The sequence below is a fragment of the Micromys minutus genome (assembly GCF_963924665.1).
Source record: "Micromys minutus genome assembly, chromosome: 17".
In the NCBI taxonomy this organism is placed as follows: Eukaryota; Metazoa; Chordata; class Mammalia; order Rodentia; family Muridae; genus Micromys; species Micromys minutus.
The window spans coordinates 1034395-1055157 of NC_137952.1; the positions used below are offsets into that span (position 1 = coordinate 1034395).

At 47.6% G+C, this 20763-nt stretch overlaps 1 protein-coding gene across 1 annotated transcript; it reads left to right on the forward strand.

Moving 5' to 3' along the window:
• Positions 1–19119: 19119 nt before the first annotated feature.
• On the forward strand, positions 19120–20094 carry C1QTNF4 (C1q and TNF related 4; the record flags this gene model as incomplete). The annotated part of the gene is made up of 1 exon (XM_080931202.1): positions 19120–20094. One exon carries the CDS (start codon positions 19120–19122, stop codon positions 20092–20094), a length of 975 nt encoding a protein of 324 aa, XP_080787328.1.
• Positions 20095–20763: the final 669 nt, after the last annotated feature.

The following is a 20763-nucleotide window of genomic DNA, read 5'->3' on the forward strand; positions in this document are numbered from 1 at the left end:
CATGCTTCCAAGCAGTCGACCCATCTTATCTCTCAGTGTTGCCGAGTTACTATACATGATTTCTGCCTTCTGTTGCTATAGAAGAGAAAATCACCACCACCAACAGGGGAAAAGGTCAGCTACAGAGGCTTAAGCAAGATTTGGGGAGCAAGTATGGCCTTCACTCCAAAGAAGCTTTTGACTTCTTGTAACATGAGAAGCAGAAACTGCAGCACAACAGTACCCTCAGTGCTCAGTGCCCACCAGCCTCTAAGGTCTGTCTTCACTGCGGTTCCATTGCCTATAAGCTCCTGCTCCTAAGCATTTGTTTCCTTTTTGTTACTGCAGAAGGTGAGTAGTTTGGTTTTCATTTCTGATGACACCCTTGAGAAGTGTATTTGTAACTCCTTATCTAGTGACATGGACCAACTTCCACATGGTTTCTAGGATATTGTCCAGCTCGCATGTCAGACCCTCTGTTAGGCATGTTAAAAACACTTACTGGAGGAAAATTCACTTTAGAAGGAAATTTTTCAACTCAAACATTGAGCGCCTATGCACTCAAGCCTTTTAACGGCAGGTTAAAATGCTCATAAGATGAAAAAGCCTGAGGTGTTGATTCACTGGTACTTTGCCAAATAAGTAAGCACTGACTTTGTTGCTTTTAGACTTCTGTCAATGCACCAGAGGCCATGATGTTAGGTAGTGTGAGCGTGAGGGTCTTTTCCTGCTCAGGGCTAGGAATGCAACCAGAAGCTCATGAGTAGCTTAGTTTGAAATGTCTTTGATGTCAAACGTACTTTGTCTTAAAAGGAATGTAAATTTTATATTCTATTCAATATTATCTGCATATGTTTTAATATAAAATGTGTTTTGCATTACCTACTTTTTTTCTCCCAAAAAACAGTCAAGTAAAGATGATCTAGGAAAATGCACCATGTTTATCCTGCTGTTTCTATACACACACTATGAGAACCAGTCTACCACCAGAGGGCAGCAGGACTTTGCTTTTGCCTGTGCAGTTTGGCTTGCTGAATTTACCATGGTCTAGGATTGCTCAGTGAAAATAAATGTCTCATTCGTAGAGCCTAAAGTGTGACTTAGTGGTAGAACACTTACCTAACAGAAGTGAGTAATTGGGTTCTATCTGTGGATAAGAAAAATGGGGACAATGATACAAACCCAAAACCAGGGAGGTCAGGAGTTCACAGATCATCCATTACATAGCAAGTTTGAAGCTATATCAAAAAACTAATAATAGCTGAGTATGGCAGCATATGCCTTTAATTCCAACACCTGGAAGGCAGAAGGCAGATCTACATAGAGAGCTGTAGGCCAACCAAGGTTCCATGTTGAGAACCTGTCTCAGAAATCAGTCGTCAGATCTATAATGCTGACGCTTTGGGAGGCTGAGCATAGATGACCACACGCTTGAGGCCAGCCTGGGTTATGTGGACCTTTTCTCAAAGAGTCATGATGCCTCATGCCTGAGATGCAACACCAAGAAGGCTAAGATGAAAATTGTTGAGTTCCTGGTCTTTAGCACTGTCTCAGCCTGGAAGGGCTGTTTTACTGGTCTGGAGTGTTCTGTTGTAAGATAAGCTCTAAAAGCAATAGCTTAGGTTGTCTTTGACTTTCTGATATTCCCATGTTGGAATCACAGGCCTGGCCACAGCTTGTTTAAAAATGACCTAGCATAGTTTAGCTGAGACAGGGTCTTACTGTGTAGCCCAAGCTGGCCTCAGCCTCCCATTTATTTGCTGGAATTGTAAATTTTTGACATGGTGCTCAGCTCCCTATTGGGCTATGCTTTTCTAGAGGAGATGAGAAAATTACCTTCTACCAGTTGTGCCTACATGAGAGTTTTCAGAAGAGAAATCTTAAGGGCCTGGTTTTTTTGTTTTTTGTTTTTGTTTGTTTGTTTGTTTGTTTTTTTGTTGTTGTTGTTTGGTGTATGTGTTAAGGGCCTAGTATTTTGTTGTTGTTTGGTGTGTGTGTGTGTGTGTGTGTGTGTGTGTGTGTGTGTGTGTGTTAAAAGTCTGCTCTCACCAATCTAAACTGCAACTGTCTCACAGTCATGTCTCATAAGTGACAGGGCCCCAAATCACTTCTCTACAACCATTTGTATTAAGTACAGTTTGTATTAAAACTTCAGTTCTGGAGCAAACTTGCCACAACCCTAAAGAACATCTTCAGATAGATTCTGCTAGTTACAACAAAATATGGGTAGAGGACAGCAAGATAGAGGACAAGGCAGTTGTGTGTGAGCAGGGTTGTGAAGGTATAGACTGACACTAAGCCTCCAACTCTCCGATTAAAACTTTGTGGCATCAGGGCTGGAGAGATGGCTCAGCGGTTAAGAGCACTGACAGCTTTTCCAGAGGTCCTGAGTTCAATTCCCAGCAACCACATGGTGGCTCACAACCATCTGTAATGAGATCTGATGCCCTCTTCTGGTGTGTCTGAAAACATCTACAGTGTACTCATATATAATACATAAATTTAAAAAAATTTAAAAAAAAAAACTTTGTGGCATCAACCTCGGCCACATAAAGGCAGCCAAAATATTTCCCTAAAAAAGCCAGGGAATATACACTGTAGCTGTCTTCAGACACACCAGAAGAGGGCATCAGATCTCATTACAGATGGTTGTGAGCCACCATGTAGTTGCTGGGATTTGAACTCAGGACCTTTAGAAGAGCAGCACCTCTGAGCCATCTCTCCAGCCCTAAATGCTACTTTTTAAAAACAGATTTATTTTATGTACGTGAGTACACTGTTGCTGTCTTCACAGACACCAGAAGAGGGCATCAGATCCCATTACAGATGGTTGTGAGCCACCATGTGGTTTCTGAGAATTGAACTCAGAACCTCCGGAAGAGCAGCCAGTGCTCTTAACCGCTGAGCCATCTGTCCAGCCCTCAAAGTTTCTTAAACATGTTATTAACACCCTATTTTCTAAGGCAGAAACCCTGGAGTCCTCTCTACCCTGCCCTTCTTCAGAAAAGTCATCACTGGGTTCTCAGGAGTGTCTGTCCAGCTGTCTCAGCAGTCTGTCTTTTCTGTCCACCAAGGAAGATAACCTCCAGCTAGCTCTTTGTCTCTTGCAATTTTATCTACCCTAAGGGCCATGGGCAATCTTTTCCTGACCCCTACCTCCCTTTCATCCCAGTTCTGCAGCCTCTGCCCTGCGTTTGTCCCCTAGCAGCTGCTCTCTGCGTTTCTTTCACTGCAGCCTTTGTGCGGGAGAAGCCAAGCTGAGAGACGGGCTATTTATAAATGGAAAGTGGGTGTAGAGTTCTGCAATCACAGATGTTTTTTAAACAACCTAATTCCTTCTCGCCTCTTTGAAATTCCTGTCCACCCCCTCATTGCCTATCTTTCCCCCAAATTATCTACATTCCTGTACTCCCCTTGGTCAGAGCCACAAAGAAAAATAAATCAAATTTTATCTGCATAATAAAACTAAGGGCTGGGGACAGTTTACGAAGAGTGTGGGACACATGAGAACCCATGAGCTGAGCGGAGTACAGGTGCACATAGATGTTAGCAGTGGCTCCACAGTCCAGATAATGTCCCCCATATCCAAATGAGAAAACAACAACTGAATTTGCTAGTAAGCACCAGAGGTAGAAGTCACGTTTGGGTGTAACACAGCACACAAATGTTAGTGGGAGAGGAGCCAGACACAGAATGGAAGACACACATTAAAGATAAATCCCTTTGGAAGAGTATTTTGGACTGCTTAGTCACATTCCAGTGGCTATATAGAATGGACTGGGGCACAGCCACTACTGTGGCAATACAGTCTCACCCAGCTAAGCCAGTGCTTCTCAACCTTCCTAATGTTCCTCGTGTGGTGACCCGTTATTTTCATTGCTGCTTCATAATGTAATTGTGCTTCTGTTATGAATAGGAATTAAGTGTCTGATACGCAGGATATTTGATGTGTGATTCTTGTGACCCAGAGCCAGATTAGGGGAACCAATGGCAACTTCTGCAACCCCCCTCTGGCTACCTGAAGCTTCTCTCCTTAACTTCCTTCTGATCATGAAAAGAGATACCTAGTGCTGTCAGTAGGACACGGCCAGGGTTGGCACCTATAATCTCAGCACAAGATTGAGGCCAGCCTAGGCTATGATGTAAGACCTCTCAAAAATCAGAAAGAGAGGGAGCTAACTTAAGAGGAAAGGGCATGCTGGGTAGATTGAATCTATGCTTAAATGAGTTAAGGAAGTCAGAAAAAAGTTATCTCAAATTTAGAAACTAGATGGCAATGTGGTACAAGCAGTATAAGAAGATCTAAAAACGAAATGAGGACATGCCATTTGCAGAAAGTTGCTCAGTGGGAGAAAGGACAGAACCAAAGACGTCAGCCTAGAATCACAGAGGGTGCAACTAACACCATTTAAAAGGCATAAGAGCTGGAAGGAAAGGTGAGTCCTCAGAAATCAGGGCTCTCAGGGGGACAAACATATCACTGATTTATTTTCAGTGTCAGAGGAATGAGTCAAGGACTGGGCTCCTCTTGGGAATGACCTGGCAGTTGTCAGGGAAGGCTGGGTACTCAGCCTAGCTTTTTCTCATTGTCCCTGGGGGAGCATTGCTAAGCCAGGCAGAAGCAAGACAAACATGGTTTAGAGAAGGCAATGAAACCCTGCAGAGGAAGAGATGAGAGAAAGCTAAGGTACCTAGCCATTCCAAATGAGCTGCAAAACTGCACAGGAAACCTTGAGTTAAGTTCCAGGAAAGGGCCGCAATGGTATGGCAGAGAAAGCAAAACATTAGAGAAATATGTAAAGGTCATTCTGGAAACACCTGATGGGTATGCCTTTAATGTGTCCCCAAAACCCCAAATTTATTGTGATATTCTAGAATATAACACTAAGTTCTGAGTTTGAGAAACCTAAAGAAATTATTTGGTGTCTTCACAAAGAATAAGGATGATGAAAATGATAATACCAATGGTAAATGTTGTCCTTAAATAATTCCCTGTTTTCAGCTAGACACCCTGGCCCAGGGGAGCAAGATCAGAGATGACTGAATTCATGGCTTTTGCCATTTAACTCCTGCTGTCTTTCACCACCAGTGCTTACCTAGGGAGAAACCTCTGTCTCCCTCCCTCCCTCCCTCCCTCCCTCTCTTTGGACATTTGAATCAGGATGTAGTTCTCAGCTACTGTTCCAGTGCTGTACATGAGTGCCACCATGCCCTCACCAAGATGATAATGAACCCTTCTGAAACTGTAAGCAAGTCCTCAGTTAAATGCTTTCCTTCATACGAGTTGCCTTGGTCATGGCATTTCTTCACAGCAACAGAACAGTGACTAAAACGGGGATGGAAAGATCTGCATAAAATTACATTCACCTATTTATTTACTCCTTGTGTATCTATTCCTGCTACAAACCAAGTATGGAGATCAAGAAAAACCCGCAGCTCTTCCAGGAACAGTGCTTAGAGGCACACAGAATGGTCCAGTGTTTGACATACTGTCATAGACTTTCCTACAACACAGCCTCTAACAAAGCTAGGCTGTCTCGAACCCCTGGCAACAGGATTGTTTACCTTTACACCAAGAAGGTTGGGAATGCACCTAAATCTGCATGTGGGGTGTGCCTGGGCAGACTGCGAGGCGTTCGTGCTGTGAGACCCAGAGTCCTTACGACATTGTCTAAGACTAAGAAGCTCGTCAGCAGGGCCTATGGTGGTTCCATGTGTGCCAAGTGTGTCCACAACAGGATCAAGCGGGCTTTCCTTATCGAGAAGCAGAAAAGCATTGTGGAGCTGGAAAGGTGGCTCAGTGGCTAAGAGCACTGACTGCTCTTCCAGAGTTCCTGAGTTCAGTTCCCAGCAACCACATAGTGGCTCACGACCATCTGCAATGAGATCTAAGACAGATACAGTGTGTCTGAGGACAGCTACCATGTACTCATATACATAAAATAAATAAATCCTAAAAAAGAGAATCATTGTGAAAGTGTTGCACAAGCAGGTCAGAAAGCAAAATAAATGTGCAACGTTTTTAAGTAATAAAAATCAAGACTTGGGAGAAAAAAGAAAAGAAAAACCTAAAGGAGACAGTTCTCTCCTTCCATCAGAGAGGTCATGGGGTCAAACTCAGATTGACAGGTTTGGCAGCAAATACCTTTACCTACTGCCCCCATTTTATGTTTTTAATTGTAGGGATGTTGCTTGTGTGTGTCCACTTACAACCTGAGTGTCTGGTGTCCTTAGAGGCCAGAGCTGTAGCTATAGCAGGTTGTGAGCATCAGTGTGAGTGTTGAGAATTAAACCAGGGACCTCTGCAAGAGCAACCAGTGAGCCCCCTCACCAGCCCTTGTGTGTGTGTGTGTGTGTGTGTGTGTGTGTGTGTGTGTGTATGTTTCGGGGCTGTGTTTGCTTATTTTAGAGATATAGTCTTATTTCCTGTCTTAGGCCTGGAGCTTGCTATGCACAGCAGACTGGCCCTGATCTCATGATGTCTCTGCCTCTGCCTGCCAAGTACTAGAACTACAGGCATGTGCCACCGCACCCAACCCTCCTCCTCTTACACAGCAGTAAACTGTGCTCATCAATTTGTGAAATAATTTTTGGATTTTTATCATGCTTAAAGGTTTTTCCTCACTCTGAAAAAATCTAGGAAACAAGTTAAATTTCATTTGTTTTTTTATGTGTATAGGTGTTTTACCTGCATGTGTATCTGTGTACAACTTGCATGCAGCTAACTAAGAGGCCTGATGAGGTGGCTTGATCCCCTGAAACTGGAGTTACAGAAGGTATGAGCTGCCACTATGTTGAGTTGGAATCCAAACTCAAGTCCTCTGCAAAAGCAACCAGTGTCCTCAGTCTCTGAGCCATCTCTCTGGCTCTACTCTGATTTGATGTAAACTGGGAGGTGTGGTGCACGTGGGAGGCGGAGGCTATTGGATCTCCTAAGTTCATGGCCAGCCTGGTCCACAGAGCAAGTTCCAGGACAGCCAGGGCTACACGGAGAAACTATGTATTGAGAAAAGAAAAGCAAACATGCAAACAAACAAAAAAGAAAAGTAATTTTTATAAAAATTTCATTTCGTTTGTTGACAGGGTCTCATTACACAACCCATGGTGGCCTTGAACTCAGGATCGTTCTGTCTCAACCTCCTTTTTAAATATTTATTTGTTTGTTTGTTTATATGAGTACGTCATAGCTGTCTTCAGACACACAGATGGTTGTGGTTGCTGGGAACTGAACTCAGAGCCTTTGGAAGAGCAATCGGTGCTCTTAACCACTGAGCCATCTCTCCAGCCCCTGTCTCAGCCTCTTAAATGCTTGAATTACAGGTGTAAATTGTTCCGCACCCAGTTCCATTTATGCATTTATTATTTTATTTCATGTCAGTAGTTTGCCTGTGCACACTGTGCATGCAGTGCCGGTGGAAGTCAGAAGAGGGCAGCAGTGGACCTCAGCTCACTCAGAGTGAGTCACAGCCAGCTGCAAGCTGCCCCATGGATAATGGGAACTGAATCTAGGTCCTCTGCGAGAGCAGTAAATGCCACCCAGCTCTTAGTTTTGAAGTGAAAGCAACAAATACCCATTCACTGTAGAGAGTTTGGGTAAATAGAAAAACTTAGAGAAAGTAGTTTCCTGAGAGATATTTTAAGGAATTGAGAAAGTGGTTGTGAGTGAGCTTGAATCCGCAATTGCTTTTCAGGCTTCCTGTTGGAAGCCTGATCTCTTGCTTTCCACACATGCTGAACCATCTAGATACCATGCAATATGCAGTGTTCATGAAGGCCAACAAGTGTTAGCCTTGTAGCCTTGGATCTTCAGAACTGAACCAAGGGTCCTATTGATCGATCGATTGATTGATTGATTGATTGCAAGGGGGTCACATACATGCCACAGTATGCATGTGGAGGCAAAGGTCACCTTATGGATTCTGTTCTCTCCTTTCACTATGGACTCTGAAGATCACACTAAGGCAACAAGAGCTTTTCCCTATGAGCCATCTCATCAGCCCTGTGTTGATTTTTATAATTATGTGTCAGAGGCTAGAGAGATGGCTCAGTGGTTAGGAACATTGACTGCTCTTTCAGAGGTCCTGAGTTCAGTTCCCACCAAGCACATGGTGGCTCACAACCATCTGTAATGGGATCTGATGCCCTGTTCTGGTGTGTCTGAGAGCAGCTACAGTGTACTCATACATAAAATAAATAAATATTTCTGAAAATTATGCGTCAGTAGATTGTTTCCTACAGATGTCACTTTGTATTAGATACGAGGTATTATGATATTTGCCATGAAGGAGATTATTCTGATAGCACTGAAGCCTTCGGACTTCAGAATGAAGTCTAGATGGCACTTAAGCCCTTAATGATCATGTTTCCCCCATTTTTGTCAACATCTCTGAAATTTTGGGTTTTTTTAAATTTGTTTCTGGAGTTAAGGATAGGAGATGTCTTAGTTGGTAAGAACACTTGACTTCAAGTTTAGAACAATGTTACAGAGTTTAAGAGAAAAACAACACAGCAGGCATGTGAGAAGTGTTGGAATTGTTGGCAGGAAAAAGATGGTGGAGAGAAGATAGAAAGCCAGGTCTTTCTAAGGTCTGACATACAGGTTCAGGAATGGAGGTGGGCAAGCAGCTAAGCAGTGGAAATGGCCAGAGGGCTTCAGAACCACAAAGTCCTGAGTGCATCAAACCATGGAAAGCTGTGGTAGCTAGACTTTGCCTCTTTCAATTCCCCTAACACTTAGACAGGAAAAAAAAAAGAATAGATGGGAAAGGGAGTGACATATCATTAGACTACTTCCTGCTGATTCGGGTGTCAAGTTCCTTGGGGCAAGTTTGATTTTCGTTGTCAGGATATCGAATTTCTTCTTCGATCACAATTACTTAATAAACCTCAACCAACAGCAAACTACCAACAACCTGCCCAGCCTCTCAGGGCCCTAGCATTCATATGCCCTCAAAAGAGTCCCCAGAATCCCAAATGTCACACAGTCACACAAGGCAAATCATACGGTCAGCTACTGTGGACACTCTGAAGCAGCCCCATATCCCACACCTGGGATTAAAATGAAAACATATTCTTAAAATATTTCTGTGTTTTTTAAAGAAATCAAAATGCCAAATTGCTGCTACACAGAGGCCAGCATCCAAAAGAAAAAGGGAAATTGGAATGCAGAGACACAGGCAGGCTTAGCAGAGGGAAGCACTGTAAATTACTGTGGAGCCCTTAAATGTTGTACTTCCACACATGCACAGGTGTGTACATACACAGGTACGCACACACAGACACACTAGCACACACAGGGTCTAATATAGCTCTGGATGGCTAGAAAACCTTGAGCTTTGGTCCTCCTGACTCTACTTCCAGGTGTAGCACATCTGGTTTGTGCAGGCTGGAGAGCCATCCTACCAACTGAGCTCCATCCCCTATTCACTTTTTAAACAGACCTTCCATTACTGACAGTCAGCATTCATTGAGAACATATAACATGCCAGGCTCTGGACTAAGTGTTTTAGAACCAAGTCTATCTGTGAACGCTTGTCACAAGTCAGTGATGCCTGTATGTATTTTGAGGAGAGGAATTTAAGTCAGAGTTTCATGTAGCCCAGGACAGCTTCACACTTACTGTGTGCACCAAAAGCTGGCCTTCAACTCCTGATCCTCCTGCTACTTCTGCCCAAGTACTGGAATCACAAGCTTGAGCTACTAAGCCCAGTTCCATTTTAGAGCTGGGGAGAGCAAGTACACAATGAGCGCTCACAATTAGCCATGGAGCTGGTTCAAATCAGAGCATTTGGATGCTAACTTTATCTTGTCACCATGTTTCCTTTTTCAACCGAGGCTGCAGGTAATACTCTGTCTTCTGCCGCCCAGCCTGGTGTCCTCTGTAAGCAGTGAGCACTCCCAACCACTGAGCCATCTTTCCAGCCCTCTTCATCATGATCCCTTATTGTTCCCTGAGAGAGTTACTTGGTGGTCCCTGGTCTTTCTATCGTTATGTGACAAAGTCCGCCACGGCCTTTATGGCTGTTTTTACATGCCACCTCTTTCACTAAGCTTCCTGGGCTCCTCCACTTAGGGAACTCCCTTGCCTACTAGTCGCATTGCACATTATCTGTGGCATTTACTTGTGACTGCTCTTCTAAAAAGCAGATTGAGTGGGGTGCACCTAAATCCCAGCACTTAGGAAGCTGATATGGGGTATTGATAGGTTGAGTTCAAGGGCACCTGGAACCCCTGGGCTCCCCAGTCACCCACCATTCCATGCCTCTCTTTGCTCCTCATGCAGAGGCTGCCGGCTGGGCTGAGGGTCACATTCACATCTCAAGCTTACCCAGCAGGCACTTGCGTCGGTGAACACAGAAGAGCAATTCAACCTGCACTGCCCTCACCTGTCAAAATCAATGCAAAGGAGGCTCCAAGCTGGACCTGGGTTCATCCTGAAGGCTTCTTCCTTCAAACTGTAGCAGGCAAAACACTGAAACCGTTGTACAAGGCACCTTATTTTTAAAAAAACACTTTGCTTAGCATTTGTGAGATCCTGGGTTTTATCTTGAGTAAAATAAATAAATGCAGTCAGGTGGTGGTGGTACATGCCTTTAGTCCCAGCACTTGGGAAGCAAGTGATTCTCTGTGATATCAAGACCAGCCAGGACAACCAGGACTACAGAGAAAACTGGTGTGTGTGGGTGTGTGTGTGTGTGTGTGTGTGTGTGTGTGTGTGTAGAGAGAGAGAGAGAAAGGGGAGGCGGTCATTGTGATGAGAACATATTTCATCCCATAGATCCCCAGAGGTCTTCAGATCTCATGTAGAAACTGCTGTAGCATAACAGCTGGAGTACTGAGAGTCCAACACTGAACTACTGCCCCATTCTGTAAACTACTAACTATAACTACCCATCTCTAAACTACTAACTATAACTACCCATTCTCTAAACCACTAACTATAACTACCCATCTCTAAACTACTAACTATAACTACCCATCTCTAAACCACTAACTATAACTGCCCATCTCTAAACCACTAACTATAACTACCCATCTCTAAAATACTAACTATAACTACCCATCTCTAAAATACTAACTATAACTACCCATTCTCTAAGCTACTAACCACCCAATCTCTAAACTATTAACTCTACTCATCTTAAAACTACTAGCTACTAACCACCCATTCTCTAAACCACTGTCCCATTCTCTAAACTACTCTCTACTCATCTCTAAACTACTAACCACCCATACTCTAAACCACTGTCCCATTCTCTGAACTAGAGATTAACCAGGAGTGATCCTCGTGGAAGTTCTGTATAGGGAGGAAGACACACAGAATGGAGGCCCAAGGGATGGTCTGGTGTGCTCACCAGGTTGTTCAGCTGATCGAGCACCTCGTTGATTTGTTGGCTGTACACCAGCCCAATGTGGGACTTTCCCATTAGGCGCCGTACTTTCTTCCTGATGTCGTTCTTGTTCACCTGTAAAGCCAAGACAGGAATCTAGAAAGGATCTTCTCTCTTCCCAATTGAGGCAGAGACAAGAAAGACTCTCTCTCCCTCTCCCTCCCCCCCATCTCTCTCTCTCTCTCTCTCTCTCTCTCTCTCTCTCTCTCTCTCTGTCTGTCTCTCTGTGTGTGTGTTATGTGTGTGTGTGTGTGTGTGATGGTCAAAGGACAATTTTTAAAGTAAATTCCTTTTTTCTACCATGTGGATTCCAGGGCTCAAACTCAAGTCCTCAAACTTTGTGACAAGTGCTTTTACCTACTGAGCCATCCTGCTGGCCCACCATACTTGCTGGGTATCAAACCACATGTATTCTGCTACAAAACTACACCTTGTCCCTAAATTCATGAGGTATAGTAAAGAAACCAAAATAGTCATTCCATGGATGAAAAGAGGGTCCGTTCATTCTGAACTGCCAAGGCTGTGTCCTGGAAAAGCAAGAGATGTGACAGGGAAGGGGTGGTGGACAACACTAGGGCACAGGAGTTCCTTTGGACCTGACAGTGTTTTGTACCAGTTTCCTGCTGTATGGCTTCTATCTACACTTACTTTCTCAATAGGAATGCCATATTTTCACTTCACACTGGACCCTGTACAATTATGTTGCTGGGTCCTAACTAGGTCTGTAGGCCACATCTTCACAGGAACTGTTGGGAAATACAGAAATACAATGCTGTACTGACAGGAATGAGGAGCTTCCTGGCAGGTACATCCAAGGTGTCACCCTAAAAATCATGCCATGCAACAAACCTGATATAAGGAAAGCTTATTATGGGGGAAGGGAGGAGAGCAGAGACCTGGAAAGAGGGAAGAGGCAAAGAAGTGGGAAACAGAGGAGACAGAGCAAGAGAGGTTGGCCGGGAACATGTGGAAAGAGGGGAGAGAGAAAAGAGGGGTGTGAGGGGGTCCTGGATTAGCAAGCAGTCCTCTTCCGCATTGTCATAGTGGCTGTAGGTGATGATGAAGGTACACAGAATTTTCTGTAAGCCAACAGGGGCCCTCCATGAGTCTTTGGCTTTCTTAGGATGGGATGGTTGGGCTCCAAGTGGGGCAATTTCAAAAGAGAACGATCCAGGCAGGCACAGCCCTCCCTTTTATTACTGACTTTAACCTCATTTTCTTGGGCATGGCAATGTCATAGGAGCAAGCAGGGAATAGGAGAGACCTAGCAGTCTTTGGAAAATAAAGTTTGCCACATCCAGTTAAGAGCAGGTCACCTTTCTGTTCTCAGGTAGATGAGGTCCAGGGCTTCATTTCTGTCATCTAGCAGGTATTAGAGCCTTGGGCCCTTCTAGGAAAAGGACCAGGGTAAACTTGAGAACTTGAGCTTTGTAGCTACTCCTAGGTTTTCCTGCTTCAAGTCACTTCCCAGGTACACAGAGGATGGGCATCTATGTGGGTAGGACAGGAGCCTGACTTGGGAGCCCTACCTGTTTGCTCCCCTGGAGGTCTGCAATCTGCTGTGGAGACAGAGACTTTGAGTCCTGACATCTGTTTCTCCTGCCGGCATCTCTGCTTGACTGACAACTCCTCCTCTTTCCTTTCTCCCTAGGGCATGTTGTCTTCTTTCTCATTAACTTCCCCTCAACTCCCAGCAAGGTCCCTAGACTCCTGAGCTTTGCTAATTCTCCTGTAATCCTTTGGCGAGCCAAAAAGCTAATTAAATTGTGAGCTTGCGTACTTATGTTCTCTGGCAGCCATGGAGTCTCTCTGTAAACTCCCCATTACTTCCCTCTTCCCCTGCATAGCCCAGGCTAACCTGGATGCAGCTACATCCTTTCCTCCATGGGCTTCCTTCTTCCCTGTCCCTTCTCTCTCTTCTTCTTGTCTCTTTATATTTGGCACGTGCAGCTCCCTCCCCCAACTGCTCTCTGTGCCTCCCCCACATCGTCACTCATATCAGATTCTTACCTTTAATTGGGTCCTACCCCCAACTCCCCCATCTACACCCCACTCACCAAGTCAGAGTCTTTGTCACCCTTGTCATTATGTAGACATTTGTCATTCCTACATGACAACTTCTCTGATCCCCCACCTCAGCTGAAAATGCTTCCTCTTTGAGATCCCACATCACTTTGTGACTCTGTCCTGCACTGGACTCTTCTTGTCCTCTCCCCTGCCTCAGACATGGTTTTGCTGTCCTGAAACTCCCTTTGTGGGAAAGGCTGGGCTCAACCTCGTAGAAATCCAATTGCCTCTGCCTCCCAAGTGCTGGGTTAAAGGTGTGCTCCACCACTGCCTGACAAGTGTTGTGTCCTCCAGGCAAGGTCTAAGGTTCATTCATCCCAGCGTCTTCCTGGACAGGGGCTCTACCTCCCAGCACTTCACTGTCAAAGTGGCAACTGTCTTTCAAGTGCGAATCCCAAGAAAGAGTTCGTCCCTTTCAGAGCACTGGCTCACACCAAGCACTGAAGGACTAACTAACTGCCCCTTTAGGTGTCACCTGGGTTTCACACCTAGAACCCATAAAGGGAAGGAGAGAATCAGCTCCTTCAAGTTGCATTCTGACCTCCACATTTGCACCATGGCACACACACATGCATGTGCTCATACACACAAACACACTCGAGCACACACACAAAAAGTAAAAAAATGAAACAATGAAACAAATAGATAAAGGCACTTTCTAGGTGCTGGCATAGATTCACATGGCTGCAATCTCAGCATTTGGGGACTAACGGCAGGACAATCAGGAGTCCAAGGTTATCCTCAACTACATGGAGATTCCATATTAAAAAGGTAAATGAGGAACTAAGTGTCTTTCTTACTCAGGGTTATATTGCTGTAATGAAATATCATGACCTAAAGCAAGTTGGGGAAAAGAGGGTTCGTTTTGCTTACACTTCCACTGGTCATCACTGAAGGAAGTCAGCTCAGGAACTCAAACAAGGAAGGAACTTGGAGGCAGAGAAGCAGAGGCCATGGAGGGATGATGATTTCTGGCTTCCTCCTCATGGCTTTCTTTCTCAGCCTGCTTTCTTACAGAACCCATAGGTATCCCCACCCAAAATAGGCTGTTTTCTCTCCACATCAATTACTAATTAAAGTGCCCTACCAGCTTGCCTGCAGCTCGGCAGCATTTTCTCAACTGAGGTTCCCTCCTCTCTAATGACTCTAGCTTTTGTCAAGATAACATAAAACTAGCCAAGAGACAAAGAAAGTTACTTTCTCCCACAATGGCTTCTGCTTACATGTCTTTCACTGTTTTAGCTGCAAGAGAGGTTGGATTGACTGTCCCTCAGGCAGGACAGCATCCCCTCCAACCCCTGCACCCACCCCACCCCAGATAACAAAGTCTAGAGGAGACCAGAGTAAAGGAGGTGCTGCCCTGTGTGAAGCAATGGGTTCTGGAGCCAGAGTTCATGCACTGCATTCTTTATCCCTCGTTTGTAAAATTAGTTTAGTGCTGTCTACTTTTGAGAGTGGTCAGAAAAGGAAATGAGACAATGGCTGTGAAAAGTGCCTAGTGCAGTCCCGGGCAGATACTAATTACCCAGTCTGACTCTCCTGCAGGCTGACCCTGTGTCAAGAATTTGAGCTCCGAGGCTGGAGAGGCGACCCAGAGGTTAAAAGCGCGTGCAGAGTTCAGTTCCCAGCACCCACATGAAGCAGCTCCTGTAATTTCAGCTCCAGAGAATGGGATACCCTCTTCTGGTCTCTGTGGGAACCTTCTCAGAAGGTCTCGAGCTGATGTGCTGATGTCTGCAGCTTTGTCCTTCCTCCAGCCTTGCTAGTTCAGGAGGTGGGGGTGGAGATTTGCAGACTTAAAAGTGAGGAAGAAAAGTGGGCCGTTTTCATTTCTTACTTTACTAAGGACACTGACCCATTTATCCTTCTCTTCCGGCAGACTTTCCCCAAGGCCACTCAACCTGGACATCTGTCCCACAGAAAACCTCATCTCCTACTGTCCTTGCTTGCAGCCCAGTCAGTGCCTTGCCCGAGTCCTCTCTCCCTACACAAGCTAGAAAGGGGGTCTGTAGGATGCCTTGAGCCATCCTAGGGTGGCCTCTCTAGCGGCCTCGCTTTCCCCACCTGCTAACTTGGATCAATGAAGCCTGCGCTCGGCACCCAGAGGATAAAGCTCAGGATCCAGGAATGAGGAAGGGTCACACGCTCAGCGCAGGCTCGGTACGGTGCCCCAGGCCCCCCTGCTCAGCGCCCCTCCCTCGTCCTCCGCTCTCCCCTCCGCCTCCCCTGCTCCCCGCCCTTGCGCTTCTCCGCTACAGCTTCTTCTGTCCTTCCCACTCGCTCACGCCTCCTTGCCGGGGTCCCCACTCGTCGCCAGCTGAGCCCACCCCCTGCCACCCCCCGGAGGCCTGGTCAAGCCGCAGCGCGGGTGACCAGTGCGCAGCCCAGAGTCCTCACCGAGAGGGATCGCCAGCTGGAACCGAAGCCGACCCGCCGCCAGCCAGGTGAGGGCAGCCCGGAGGAGGCGGGGGCGCAGGCTTCTCTATGCCAGCGGGGGCGGCGGGAGGCACGAGAGACCCAGTCCCTTTTCCTGGAAAGGAGGACCTGGGCGCTTTTTTATGAAAGAGGCTCGGGGGCTTTTACTCCAAAGGGAGGGGTGGAGGACAGATCTCATGGAAAAAGGGTTTGCTGGGACCCCTTTCTGGGGGCATTTTCCCCCATGAGAAGGGATTTATTGGCTGCTTCTGTAAAAGTGGGGCTCACATTCTTGGAAGGCTGTGGACTTTCAAGAAAGACACAAGGGGGGTTCTGGCACGGCTTGAAAGCAGCGTTAACTGGGATTTGGGAACAAGGCGCTGGAGGCTTGGAGATGCTCTTAGCCTGGCATCGCTGAACCTTCTCCTTTGGTTCCGTGGCTCTGGATCTACCTAGCTCTCTGTCCCAGTTTTTCTCTTTGAAGATGACTATTTTGAGCTTCACCTGTACAGAGCTTTGTACAGCCATTTCTTTTCCCGGGGCTCTGAGACCCACTTGACGCCTTACCAGCCTCCTCTGACCTGCTGAGGAAAGAGACTGTTAGAGAAAAGGATCCAGGGAACAGGAACGTGTGCAGTGGAGTATAAAGGTAGAAAGGGTTTTGGACACACAAGAACCTTTGGCACTGATGGGTGCATCTGGCTTGGCAGAGAGATGGCAAGGGGTAGGGTGGGCGGGGGTTTTGAGAGCAGACCCACTAGGAAAGCTGCAAGGCAGAGGGAGAGCTCCCACCTCTCAGGAGACAAAATGACAGAGGGTTTGCTTGCCTTTGTTTGCTAGCTTCCTCCTTCACTAGATCCCAGCACTCATTCCCCTTGTCTGCTGTTTGTGCAAAAGGGGTCACTGAGGCGGGAAGCACGCTGGCCTTTGTGTAAGAAGGAAAGCTGGTAGAAAAGCACACTGAATTTGAAGTGGGAAAAATAAACCCTCTGTTTAAGGCTTAGAATTCAGTGATGACCTTGAGCCAAAACGTGTACCCCTTGTTTAGGCACCAGATTTCTCATCCATAAAATGGAAGAGGGCTTTTCTATATGTCCAAAAGACCTTTGTAAAAGGAAATAGAATAGACTGGACACTTCTCAGGTGTAGTTTTATTTTTTTAAAAAAAGATTTGTCTATTTATTTTATGAGTACACTGTAGCTGTCTTCAGACACACCAGAAGAGGGCATTAGATCTCATCACAGATGGTTGTGACCCACCATGTGGTTGCTGGGATTTGAACTCAGGACCATTGGAAGAGCAGTCAGAGCTCTTAACCACTGAGCCATCTCTCCAGCCCTCAGATGTAGTTTTCACCACTATGGATGGACCCCTTCCCTGCTCTCTACCCCTCACCAAGTAACCCTTCTGACAGCTTTTGAGAATCAGAGAAGGATCCTCTGGAAGGAGTCAGTACTCAGCCGGACTTGAGGTCTGTCTCATGAGAATTACAGGGCAGTGCAGTTTACTCTAACAGCTGGGCAGTGGGCTGCAGGTAAACATCCAGGAGTGGGCCATAGCTGCACAGCTGGACCTGCCCGCTTTCTGAAAGCCCCTGGAATCTGTAAAAGACACAAGGCTACACACACTCCCAGGGAACTTTCCAGAAAAGCTCACATCCTGAGTTGTCTTTAGCTTCCTTCCTGCTTGCCTCCACTTTGGAGCCTTTGGGTGTTCAAAGGCTTTGTCGTACTTCAGAGCATGACAGAATCCCACCATTAGTGACTGCAGGGAGCTCTGCATTTACTGAGGCTCTAATATCTTTATGACAAGAGCTTGATCACATCACTTTCCCTAGGGGTAAAGGACAGACCATGTTCACAACTGCTGTCTTGGTATGTTTGTGTGGCCCTCCACTGTGTCATTTACACGGATGAAGCCTTACTCAGAGTTTTTTAAAAGTCCTAAGGTGACTGGAGAGTGCTTTCGGTTCATTCTGAGAGCCGTGTCCGGACCTAAGTGTCTGCACTCCATTCTACCACCACCCAATGAAGCTGATGACATCACCATCCTGCCAAAGCGCTACCAGAGTTTTCTTTTGTCGTCCCTAGCCTCGGCAGCCATGGTTCTCCTTCCCACACACGCAGCAGGCGTTGCCCACATCTCCCTGTAAAAGACATTTGTGTATATGTCTGTACACCGCATGTGTCCTTGCTGCCAATGAAGGCCACAAGAGGGCGTCAGACCTAGAGTTATACATGATTGTGTATTCCCATGTGGTGCTGGGAAATCAAACTTGTGTCCTCTGGAGTGGTAGCTAAACTTGAACTGCCAACCATCTCCCCAGCCCCTCCTTGCCTCATTCTGTTTTCATAGGGAAGGCACTAACGTAAAAGCTTGGCCGGAAGGACCAAGCTTCCGGTTCAGGAATGACCCCAGGGGAGTCCAGAAATCCTGTGGGACCCTTGCGTGGAGCAGAGGCCAGGGAAATGTTAGAGGGCAGCATCTCTCCGTTCCTCCCCAGAGAAGACTTAAAACACTGTCATGGTGGAAAGTGACACAGAGCCAGTGTCTGGCGAGAAGGGCAGGCCGAGGAGCGACATCCCAGGAGAGTGCAGAGGAAGTGCTGACTGTTGGAAACTAGACCTTTTAAAAAAGATTTATTTATTCATTTTTTATGTATGTGAGCACACTGTAACCAGAAGAGGGCATCGGATCTCATTACAGATGGTTGTGGCCACCATGTGGTTGCTGGGAACTGAACTCAGGATCTCTGGAAAGGCAGTTAACCGCTGAGCCATCTCTCCAGCCCAACTTAGACCTCCTGAACACCCAAAGAGGGAGGAGGGAGGAGAGAGGACAGGGCTGTAGGCCTCATTAACCAGAACATTCCAACATGTCTGTAGCACATGCACCAGGTCTTACTTGCAAAAGGATTCTCTCATACTTGAACACACAAGTTTGGAGAGTTACTGGTCTAATCCAGTGGTTCTAAAAACCTCTGAACCAGTTAATTAGATCACTGAGAATCCAAATCCTCAGGATCCATTCCAGGATCAGAACAAATGTAAGGGTGGGGGACAAATATGGGTGCTATAATAGGCCCTTCTGGTGACACGGAGGTACTCGTAAGGGACAAGTACTGAACTAGTAGTGTAAGTGTGAAGGAAAATGAAGAGCAAGTCATGGGCCAAGAGCAAGGAAGGCTAGGAAGAGAAAGTACAGGCGGAGGCAGCCACTGTCCAACCCTCCTCCCGTGCCCTGGTCTTCTCTCCCTTCCTAGGCGCCATGCTGCTGCTGCTCCTGCTGGGCTTCCTAGGCCCGGCCTGCTGGGCACTGGGCCCAGCTGGCCCTGGCTCCTCGGAGCTGAGGTCAGCCTTCTCGGCGGCTCGCACCACCTCGTTGGAGGGCACGTCGGAGATGGCCGTGACCTTCGACAAGGTGTACGTGAACATCGGGGGTGACTTCGACGCGGCCACCGGGCGGTTCCGCTGTCGCGTGCCCGGCGCCTACTTCTTCTCCTTCACGGCCGGCAAGGCCCCGCATAAGAGCCTGTCGGTGATGCTGGTGCGCAACCGCGACGAGGTGCAGGCGCTGGCCTTCGACGAGCAGCGGCGGCCGGGCGCACGGCGCGCCGCCAGCCAGAGCGCCATGCTGCAGCTCGACTACGGCGACACGGTGTGGCTGCGGCTGCACGGCGCCCCGCAATACGCGCTCGGCGCTCCCGGCGCCACCTTCAGCGGCTACCTGGTGTACGCCGACGCCGACGCGCCTGCGCGCGGACCCGCGCCCCCGGAGCCGCGCTCGGCCTTCTCCGCGGCGCGCACGCGCAGCCTGGTGGGCTCGGACGCGGGCCCGGGACCGCGCCACTTGCCGCTGGCCTTCGACACCGAGCTGGTAAACATAGGCGGTGACTTCGACGCGGCGGCCGGCGTGTTCCGCTGCCGCCTACCGGGAGCCTATTTCTTCTCCTTTACGCTGGGCAAGCTGCCGCGCAAGACGCTGTCGGTGAAGCTGATGAAGAACCGCGACGAAGTGCAGGCCATGATTTACGACGATGGCGCTTCAAGGCGCCGCGAGATGCAGAGTCAGAGCGTGATGCTGCCACTGAGGCGCGGCGACGCCGTCTGGCTGCTTAGCCACGACCATGATGGCTATGGCGCCTACAGCAACCACGGCAAGTACATCACTTTCTCTGGCTTCTTGGTGTACCCTGACCTCGCCGCCTCCAGCCCGCCGGCCCTCAAGCCCCCAGAGCTCTGAGCCTCTGCTTGGAGGAGCCCCGGAGAGCCGTGGGGCCTGCATGCCGAGCCGGGACCGCGGCCCGAACACCCCACCGGCCCGAGCATGACTGCCTGCCCAGCAAGCCTGGACTCTGCTAATAAAGTGGGGCTGTCTGTCAGCCTTATGGTTCTGCCCTGTGTCATGCCTTTTCCTCCTCCCCTTCCCTGGAATAGACAGGACAACCCATAGGACCTAGATGGTGCTCAGGCCCATTGAGAGTGAGAAGGTAGGAGTTTCGGGGACCCCCACTCGAGTCTCGGGACACGGGGTTACCCAATGAAACGCCAAAAGCACGAGATAGTTTAATGGCGGAGCTCTGGGCCGATAAGTATCTCACGCAGGAGACAGAGGTATCGACCCTGAGCCTCGAAAGCTGGGGGGTTTTATAGGGAGAGGGTCGGGGGCTGGGAAGAATTAGCATACCCAACACTCACAGCTTACATGTAGTCAGGAAGTCAGGAGCCCAAGCCCCACATAATAACCTCTTCACCCCATTCCTCCTATGTGAGAGCATGGACTCTTCCCAGGGCCCTGGTATCTACACAAGAATTAACTACACTCCGGGTTCTCCCAGGCACCGTGGTGTTTATACAAGATAAGTTACAGCTTCGCAAATGACTGTGAATTCCAGAGCTCCGCAATCAATGG